Raw genomic sequence first — 10,054 nt, forward strand, 5'->3', positions numbered from 1 at the left:
GCTGTCTGGGGCAAGAGCTGTTTCGGCGGAAAGCTGATAGATCGATTCGCTCTGGGAGGGTTCTCAGTGTGTTATGAAAACAATGAATTAGCTAAAATGATTACAAAGTCTACCAATCCTTTGTAAAAACATGAAAAGAATCCAATAGTCAAATATCGAAAAAGAAATGAGGTCCACTTTTGAATGAAAAGTAGGGTAGGAGGTATTATTAAAGTTAATCGTGACGCTGTTGGCATGCTTTGTAGGATTTCGTCTCATTGAAAATTTAATCGTTATTTCTTTTTTCGAAATTTCATTTCGTTTAAGAAGAATGTCGTTTTCAGGTGTTCTGAAAATACTCTGTTCAAAATCAATTCTTTGAAGCGATGTTTATCAAAATGTTGATGGTTCAAATCAAAATTTTCATGTTGCAGATAGAAACATTTAACTTGTAGTATTTCTCGCAACACATAAAGCTCGACTAACATAAATCTGTTTCAGTCTGATTGTATCTTATGCAGTGTGCGTGAAGAATTCAATAAGGTGATATGTCATGACCTTCTTCTTTTTGCAATTAGTAAACCTAATAAATTCTTGGGTATGGATTAACGTTTAGAGTCGTCTTTTTTTTCGATTCTTTCAAATTTACGAGAGATCTCGTGTTTCGGAGTTTGTAATCGCTGATCGTCATTTTGCAAATGAAAAATTGTTCGCAACATCATTCTTTATGTCGTGCATGTCCTATGGGGAAATCGTTATAACAAATGTATATTATTTTCTTTGTAAAAACTTTCTTCCCCAGTCTAAAGGTCGGAGGTCTGCTTCTTTTCATCTTTGTTGCTTGGATTAAATGTCAAGGTAAATGTTTAACAGCTGTTATGTTGTTCTGTGATAAAAATCACGGGCTCTGGGGCAAAAAAGATTACTGACAACATTTTGTAAGATTTGAGCTGATGTGTTTCAGCAGAACATGGTTTTCCATAGGGATGGTGAGCAATAGGCTTTGGTAATCAATATTTGTTTTGGTCTTGATTCTGTAATTTCAAAGTTAGTCATTCGATATTTACATAAATTCACAATCCTTATATTTGTTTCTCTAAGTTCGTTTCGATCACTCCTCATTTCTAAAACTATTAAGCTGCCCAGTTTCTACAATTGTTCACAAACGTACAGTAAATTTGAGTACTGCTTAAAACAAACTTATTTTAAAAAGACATTCCAGTGAAAAAAAGTTTTTTCATAGAATAAAATTTGTTTTGGACATTTCTCATAAATTTGTTATAGTTGAACTCGTTTGTTTGCTCCGACAATACTTTGGAAATAGTTTAGCAAACTCAAATTTCTCGAAATCAAAGAGCGATGATTCAGCTGTCGGAACACGTCTTTGAGCATTGCGCTACACGAACAGCTTTCTTTAGCGGCACCAAGAGGATGAAATAATTTACAGGCAACAACACAATAAAAGTGGCAATTCATACTTTTGACCCTGGTGACGTCCTGTCTTTGTGATTGAAAATATCTGTAACTGTGAAGTACTGCTAGGAAGGAGTTTCCAACAAGTTTTCTCACTCAGATAAGATTTTCAATGAAATTATTGCTTGTGTTTGTTTTTGCCAACATTTTGATTGGATATGATTACATTGCATGCCCACTAATTTTTCATTTTGATTACTTTTAGCAAGTTCTTTCTCATTGAATCGTATTTCCAAAACGGTAATTTCGATAAACATGCTTGTTTCTTTTTAAATATTAGTTCAGTCTCAACTGCAAAGCAGTAAACAAGAACTAATATTTTGTTTAAGCAATGCAAAAAGCGTTTACTGAAAAGTTTGGGTGTTCATCAGGACAATTATCGTTTCTACCACTAGTTGCTACGTTCATCTGATGAAATTCGCTGTATGTTATCTGTATGTTATGTTAATCGCTCTGAGGATGCGCATTGTCATGGTGCGCGAAACGTCAGTGAAGCAATAAACCATCTTGTTTGTTGTTAATTTTACTTTTAATTTCATCAGATGAACGTAGCAACTAGTGCTAGAAACGACAAAAAGCGTTTGGTGCGGTATATGCCATTATTCATAGTGTTTTACCACTTAGCTATTGTTAACACAATATTTTATAGGGTGACGTTCTGATTAGGACGTCGAAATGAAAAATAAGTTGATATTGTTTGTACATCGTTTTCAACTTTCTGGAAAAAAATCCTTTTTTTGAAATCCATGCCCCAGCCCACAAAACTGGTCTTTTTTACATTGATTCAACATCTGCAGACATTGAATCAATGTGAATAGAACCAGTTTTGCTGGTTGGGTAGGCCTACTTTTGTTATTTGTATTAGCTTGAATTATTAGTGGAACTCATCAGCACCGTTAAACATAGAAAGTACGTCGCTCAATGAATGAATAGTCTATAAGGTCTTTCATAATCAAACTTTGTTTTAAAATAAATTTTTAATTTTATTTTTTCCCTTTATTCTTTGGTATTAGCCTAATGTTTACAGATATTTCAATTCAAACTGCAGATTATGGAATAAAGCTTCTTTTCATTCAAAGAAATTCATTTCAAATACGCTTTAAGCTTATAAGCTATAGCCTACACCAGCAATCTAAGCATTTTTAACAACACACATGTTATGCCACAGACGCTACAAGTAAATAATCTTTAACCTACAGTACCATCTGTATTTATCTTTGGGTTAATGAGCTGGTTTAGCTTATTGCAGAAACAATGCACTGAATTTGGCTACAAAGGCAATTGAAAAAGTTTTTGCAACTTTTTCAAATTAAACAGTGTAGAAAGCTTCTCTTCCTACCATACCGCAAAGCTACTGATGCTATACGCTAATTATCTCTATTTTGAGATTTGAACAAATTTGAGATGGGTGGAACAATCCACCCTTTCCTTCGTTCCACCCTTGCCGCGAGAAATAACCACCCTCAATAATTTCCAACTCAACCTTTCCACCCTCCTTGTTAACAACGTGTGTATTTCCACAGTTTAGGGTGGATTAAATTCTAGATGGTGGAAATATCCAACATTCTTTTCGCTTTCCACCCTTGCCGCGAGAGATTTCCACCCATGGAAATTTCCATCCCAAGGTTTCCACCCTTTTGATTAACAGTGTACTGCCGTTACGGTAACGAAAGTTCTGTACCAAGTTTATGTGACGTCTTCTACGCTGTCAGTAACAAAGAGGTGAGAACTGTTACATGGGTGAACAAAGTGAAAGGTTTCTTGTAATAACAACAATAATAATAACAACACTGATATAGAACCACAACCGCATCAAAAGTGCAAACTACTATGTTCCTGGGCTCTGTACATAATGATGGCGATGAAATAATACTTTACTTTCAGTGATAATGTTCAGTAAAATGTAATGTTTTTAAGCCAGTTTTGCTCATTAAAAATGTTATCCATACGTACTGACTAATCTTCAGCCATATGTACTGCAATAGAAGTGAGTTATTTATGACAGCAATATTAGTTATAAAGCAGTAGGCCTACATATCCTATGCACATGTGCATTGTGCAATGGCTCAATGTTCAACTGGCTCTCGTTTCACAAACGAACATATGGTAACGAAACGGAAAACGACTCAGGGTAGTGCCAAGTAAATTAATTATTATCAGATGCATTTGATTAATTTTAAAAAGTAAATCGCTGTCAACTAATCTTTCAAACGCTTTTATGTTGCATTGTTTCCTTTCACAGAAGTGGAAATCCACCGAGTTTTTATTTGATCCACTTTCCGATTCTAAAGTCAACTCGCAATACACCTTGAAACAAAACATCAAAGGCTACCCTAAAAACATTCTGGCTGGTTACACAATGCTGACAAGGTATATAGCCAATCCAAACCCTCAGCCTAAAATTAATCACGGTTAATTGGATGCTTTGGCGTAAAATCTCATGTGCTAAAATAGTTTAGAAAAACAACCGGCTCTGATTAAAGTGAATCTGACTAGGAGAAAGTCATTTTGCTATGACAATATTTATTGCCTTTGAGCAACTAAACAATTTTCAACCTTCAACTTATGGCTGAAAGAAAGTTCGGCAACCAATACGTCGGTTGTGTTGTAAATTAGCCTAGTTTCTTAACATTGTTACCGCATTGTTAGTATTAGTGTAGTTTTGAAACGTCGTAGGCCTATTTCCATACGTTACCCCCTTCCGTGAATACACCACTCAGTTTCTCATCAATAGACTGCTTCATTTTTGTTTCAGTGCAAACGGACTCCTGATCGCACAATCCCAGACGAACGACGTTCTAGAAAAAATTCTCAAAGTGGTTTCGCAATTTTCTTCAGTTGGTAAGTACCACTTATTTAATAAATGGCAATGCGTAATAAATATTAGGTTAACGTTTATATTCTATTATAGAACTACATTTTTTGTTCACCTATAAATATCGAGTCAGTGACTGGGGTTGGAAGATGGCATTTCAAGACTATCATTGGATCAAACGGGCTATAGCAACGGTGGGAACACTGCGGCTCGCGGGCCGCATGCGGCTCGTCAACATAAATTTTGTGGCTCTTGTATTGAATCGTAATATTACAAAAAAGTTAAGATTATACTTTATAAATACAGTATGTTATCTCGTGAATTCAACCAAGCAGTGGCGTACTTAAGGTATGGCAGGCATGGCTCGAGCCATGGGCGCCACATTGATAGAGACGTGAAAATCGGTTGGTAAAAATTAAAATTTGTTACTTGCACTTTCTTCAAAATCTAATTTGCACCCAATACAAAGATCAAAAAGGAGTCTTTTACTGTAGCCATTGTTAAACAATGGAATTGTGACGTTGCAAAAGCAACATTGTGCCTCTCCTGGCTCATTTTTAGTTCAGTCAGCAACAATTGGAAATTTCATAAAGTCGCTAAGCAGCGATTAGTTGCAGCTTAGAAGTAGTACCAGAATTTACTTATTCATTTTTAGAAGAATTTATAACTTTGTAAAATCAAAATATCCTGCAACCTTGACAAATGATCACTTGGAAGAATTAAATCGCACAGCATTATCAACTTATCGTCCAAATTTTCAGAGATTAGTGAGTCAAGTAGGCTACATAACTGATATGGATAAACAGTCATTGTGTTTTATTGCTGTTATGTTAATTTGTGTCCACTAATTTTGCGGCTTGCCGGTGTTTATGGTTTATCCGCAAGCGGCTCTTTCTTTGAACAACCTTGCCCACCCCTGGGCTATAGTCTTTCGTTGGTGACTGTCCTCTGTGTTATCTTTTTAATTAATACACCAGCACGAGATACCACCCACAGGCCGAGAAATAACTTGAATATATCTTTTTTATGAAAAAATTATTGCTTTTTTAATTTTTGGTTAATGAAAGTAGTTTTGTTTAAAAAGTTTTGTAACATGGTTACCAGCGTTTTAGAAAATAATGGACAACCCAATGTGTTATTCATCCATTCAACATCCATGTTATACAAAAATCGCAAAAAAAGAAAAGATAGCATGCGGCAGGCATACTTAGCTTTTTTTTTAGCTGACCGCAAAAGTCATGAGGCACTTGTGGTATTTTTTCAAATGTAACAGATTTGGTATCTCAAGTCAAGAAAAACTCCATTTGCCACATTCTTTTGTAAACCAAATAAATCTATACCCATCATTACATACGGAACTGTACTTCATCTTTCTTAATTTTACAGCAATGTCTTGTGAAGATTCTGCAATGAATTTGGCTCAGCCTGTCAAGTATACCACAGGGGGCACAACCGATCTTGGTGTTCCAATAAACCTTCGTGATGACATCACACAAGGATACATGCAATTTCGAGCCCGAAACGCAAACGGAGTTGCTTTTGCTTTTTGCCCAGCTGTGAGGTCGTATTATTTTTGCCTTTGCTGCTTTATGATAATAAACCAATAAGACTTTTCATAAATTTTAACAAAATGCAAATTTGCAAAAAATGCAACGAAATGCGTAGGCTGTTAAGGAAAAGGATTTTGACAAAAGAAAATGGAATCTAGCCTATATGTCTGGCATGAAAAGAACCTAACAAAATGAGCGTCATGTTAATAGCCAACGTTACAAAATGTAGTAGTTAGATATAATCAAATAAAATTAATGCATTTTAACCAACTACCAAAGCAAATTAGGTTACATAACTACTCCGCCTGTCATAGACCTATAATACGTCCGTTTTGCAAAGTGATTCTATATCTCATTTTATTCAATTCAATTTTATGTTTATTTACTGCGGCAAAACATGTAGAAAACGACAAAGTAAACACACAAGTTTGGCACTAACAAAAGGAAAAGATGGCAAACCGACAGGTTTAAAATATGCATCGATAAAAAAGTGTTAAGAAATCACTATCTTAAATTTGGGTAGTCACCTAACCTAAATAAGAGAGAGAAAAAATAAAACATTTGGAAATAAATCAACTCTTGTAGCAAGGACGTTTAAACGTCAATGCAACTAATAAGAGTTCAAGCGTTGGCCTACAAAAATAGATGGCCTAGACACCGTGCACAAAACCTTCAGAATCGAAAGCCGAAGTCGATTGGAGACAAAATAATCTGTAACATAATCTTCTAGGTTGAACACCTGTAGCCCAGAGTCATTGTGTGTCGGTGGAGTTGGATCTGGAAACCATCTTTCAAGTTATTGCAGCGACTACTTGTGTATGTGAATTTCTGTTTACTAATATTTTGATTAAAATTTCATTTAGACTCTTATAAAGTATAAAAACTACTTTTGAAAATTAATAATGAGAGTCGTCTACAGACAGAAGAAGCTATTAATCTAATGACTCAAAAATAGTTACAAAACTTGACAGAAAATTTTAGTTATAGCTGAAGCAGCTATTGTATTTGTACAAGGTTAGGGAACGTTCAAATATTACGTAACGCTTTTTTTCCGAATTTTTGACCCCCCCTCCCCATGTAACGCCAACGTAACAACTTTTTCAATCCCCCCTCCCCCATGTAACACTTTTTCACTACGAATTCAGCACAAAAAACTACCACTCCGTACTCGAAAGCGTTACGTAACGCTTTGCATAAACCCCCTCCTCCCCCTCGAAGGCGTTACGTAATATTTGAACGTTCCCTTAGTTTTCGTAAACTGTGTTTTGTAAACTAAGTTATTCAATTTACTTTTAGAAAATTAGATTTTTGATGGTTCTATTTTTGGGTAAAGCATAATACGGAAAATAATATGTTGAAAAAAGATTGATTGCAAACAAAAATTTATTGTTTATTGCTTGATTTCTAGCCGGAGTCGGCCTTCGACTCCGACTCCGGACATGCCAAAATCCTTTTGACTCCGCAAGTCCACAGCCCTGGTGTAGGCTACGTATGGTTTCAATACGAACGAGTTTGTCTGAAGACTTGCACAATAAGTTTGTTAATGTTATGGCATCTATTAAGTTAGCAATAAACCAAAATTATTTCACCTAACAATTTGTAATATTTATCAATTTTCTGTGATGTAATAGAAGTAGCCGAATAGAGCATAGAAAAAAAAATAACTATTTTCTTGGTTAGACTGGAGCAAAGGATTCAATATCGATTCACTGGACTTTCACAATCCCGGTTCTACCGCTCGATCTCGCCAGTACATTGAAGCCACCATTTTGATCTTCTACCGATAAACAGGCCAACAGAGTTAGCACAAGTTTGTTTCAAAACAACATCAGAAGAGCGTCCGGCTCGCGAAATATTTTTTCCCCACGAGATTTTTGTCTCATTTGCATATTTTGGTAAAAGTTTGTTTTAATACCGTGTGAATTCAGCGTTTTCTCGTTGGCACGGTTGGTTCAGTGATTTCATCCTTGTCTAGTGATCGTGAGAACGAGGGTTCGACGCCTGTCGAAGTCAAACTTTTTTTTTCTTTAAAATAATTTTTGCGGTGCGCAAAAGCTTTTCAAAAAAGTAGGGTTAGGGAAAGCTTATATTTTATTATCATTGCAGAATTTCCTTGGCAAATAGTTATTTCGCAGTCTGAATCAACCAATCTCTCAAAACACTTTCGGAAAATCTTACTTTTAGAGTAACTACAATCAATGAGACAGAAATCTCGTGGGAAAAAAAATTTCGCGTCCGGCTCACACAGGACTCATCTTCACATGTGAACCTTTATCCACTTACATGTTGAAATGAAGCGTTCATTTTTATTCACGTTACAAGTTTTATAAGAATCTGTATCAAATAAATGGACAAAACTTAGATTTTTGGACAATCTAACTGGCTAGTTACGTAAGCAAACAATTAAATCGAAAAGTTATATCCTATTGATTATGTAAATACAGTAGAACTCGATTAATCCGGATTCGATTTGACCAGCGATTCCATCCGGATTAGGCGAAGATCCGGATTAACCGATGACGGTTCTATCAAGCCTGATGTTACCTAGATAGAAGGGTATTGGTAAAAATCACCGAAATTGAATGCATTAGTGTGGTCATCTGCCAATTCTGAGACGCGCGATCACCACATTAGCGATAGAGTTCTTTTGAAATGCAGTATGCATGTAAAATGAATGTATTTGTAGACTCTGCGTCTAACGCAAGAACACACTAGCAAAAGTTATATCTTCAGACATGCGTGTCGGAATAATCTGTAGTGGTAGTCACGCAAAACTTTTGAAAACAGTTACGGAAGACGACTTTCTATGGAAAACTTACAAAAAATCACGGTCAAACAAAGTCTTCTATTGGAAAAACGTCACCGACATTACGACCGAAAATTCCTCCGACATCTTTTCAAGTTACAGTACGAGTTTGGGCATTTGCGCACAAATTTTGCGTTAGTAGGGAATACTGTTCATGAACGGAAGAGATCCGTAATAATTTATTGCGTCACATTAACGGAACAATAGATAAGAAATTTCTAGCAATAAGCCACGTTACGTTTTAGCATAAAATGGCAAAACTGTGAGGCAAATCCGGATAAAGCGATAAAGAAAGCGCAACTTTTGTCCGGAATAGGCGAAGATCCGGATTAAATAATAAAATCATTTGTACTTCCAGTTTTATCCGGATTAGGCGAAGATCCGGATTAACCGAGTTCTACTGTATAGTTTATAGGCTACAGTAGTGTAGAAGAACTTTAGTTCTCAAAGCACTTTCCAGTGATGAGTTTCCTTCTAATTTAAAAGACAATGATTTCATACTTTGAATGGTCCTAAATTGATACAAATTATAAACTTCCCTTTTTAAAGCCTAACGGGCAAAATATAGACCTACGGTACCGTGGAAGACCTACAGTATTATTGTTCTTTTTATGGTGTATTTTCTTGCTTATTGTTTGAAGACGTTGTGTTTGTTTGTTAATTTATTACTGCACAGTGCACACCATAGCCTATAGGCGACATCTGTATCAACAGAACAAGTGTATCCAAACCAAGCCTGTGACTCAAAATTGAAACAAAACTTTAAAAACTCGTTTTTTTCTGTTGAACTCTTTGTTAAGTTGAACTAAAAGATGTAACTCTTAAAGAAGAAATAGAATAAACATCAAAACATAATATATAAAATTTTAATCTGAAGGTGAAGGTCAAAAGCTTAATCCTTCTTTTAGCCAACTTTGTTGTGAACTAAAATCTAGATGTTATGCCTTGCCAGCGTAGGCTACCCGTCGTCGTGCAATGTCCAAAGTGTTCGTATGTAGACCAAGTGAATTATCCTGTTGTAAATTTGATAAAAGTGTTGCTTGCCATCTGCCACGGTAACTTCTCCAGAGGAAGCGACCAACTAGTCAAAAATCTTTATATCTCTTTACCCTGGTAACATGTCCGAAGAATCTTCTTTGTGTTTGAACTATGATGTTTATAAGTTTTATGTTTTGTTGTAACTAGCCCTAACCTTCTAAACATTTGTAACACGGTTTGTAGCCTATATGAGATCTTGAACATGCTTTTGTAAAACCATATTTCAGCTGCGTTGATGTTACGCTAAGGTTTTGTAGTAAAGGTACATGTGTCTCGATCTCGAAGGTACTGGCAATAAATCAGTGCTTCACAACTTTCTTTTTTACTCGTGGCACACTAAAAACCTTTTAAACTGTGGTGGAACACCCGGACCAAAAGTCACTCAAAGGAACC

General features: G+C 35.7%; 1 protein-coding gene across 1 annotated transcript; it reads left to right on the forward strand.

Annotated features, from left to right (window-relative positions):
- The first annotated feature begins 3,513 nt into the window (after window positions 1-3,513).
- Window positions 3,514-10,054, forward strand: LOC145764299 (intelectin-2-like). Its single transcript, XM_082575919.1, has 6 exons — window positions 3,514-3,558; window positions 3,695-3,822; window positions 4,208-4,293; window positions 5,654-5,828; window positions 6,548-6,633; window positions 7,498-10,054. The coding sequence occupies exons 1-6, from the start codon at window positions 3,514-3,516 to the stop codon at window positions 7,602-7,604; spliced, it is 627 nt and encodes a 208-aa protein (XP_082432045.1). The 3' UTR covers window positions 7,605-10,054.

The sequence above is a fragment of the Aplidium turbinatum genome, chromosome 2, assembly GCF_918807975.1.
Source record: "Aplidium turbinatum chromosome 2, kaAplTurb1.1, whole genome shotgun sequence".
In the NCBI taxonomy this organism is placed as follows: Eukaryota; Metazoa; Chordata; class Ascidiacea; order Aplousobranchia; family Polyclinidae; genus Aplidium; species Aplidium turbinatum.

Bases quoted from the DNA above. Each gene is read 5' to 3' on its own strand.
- LOC145764299 (XM_082575919.1), top strand. From the start codon at position 3,514: ATGGCTCAATGTTCAACTGGCTCTCGTTTCACAAACGAACATATG. The intron at 3,559-3,694 runs GTAACGAAACGG...TTCCTTTCACAG, and splicing joins GTTTCACAAACGAACATATG to AAGTGGAAATCCACCGAGTT. The intron at 3,823-4,207 runs GTATATAGCCAA...TTTTTGTTTCAG, and splicing joins GGTTACACAATGCTGACAAG to TGCAAACGGACTCCTGATCG.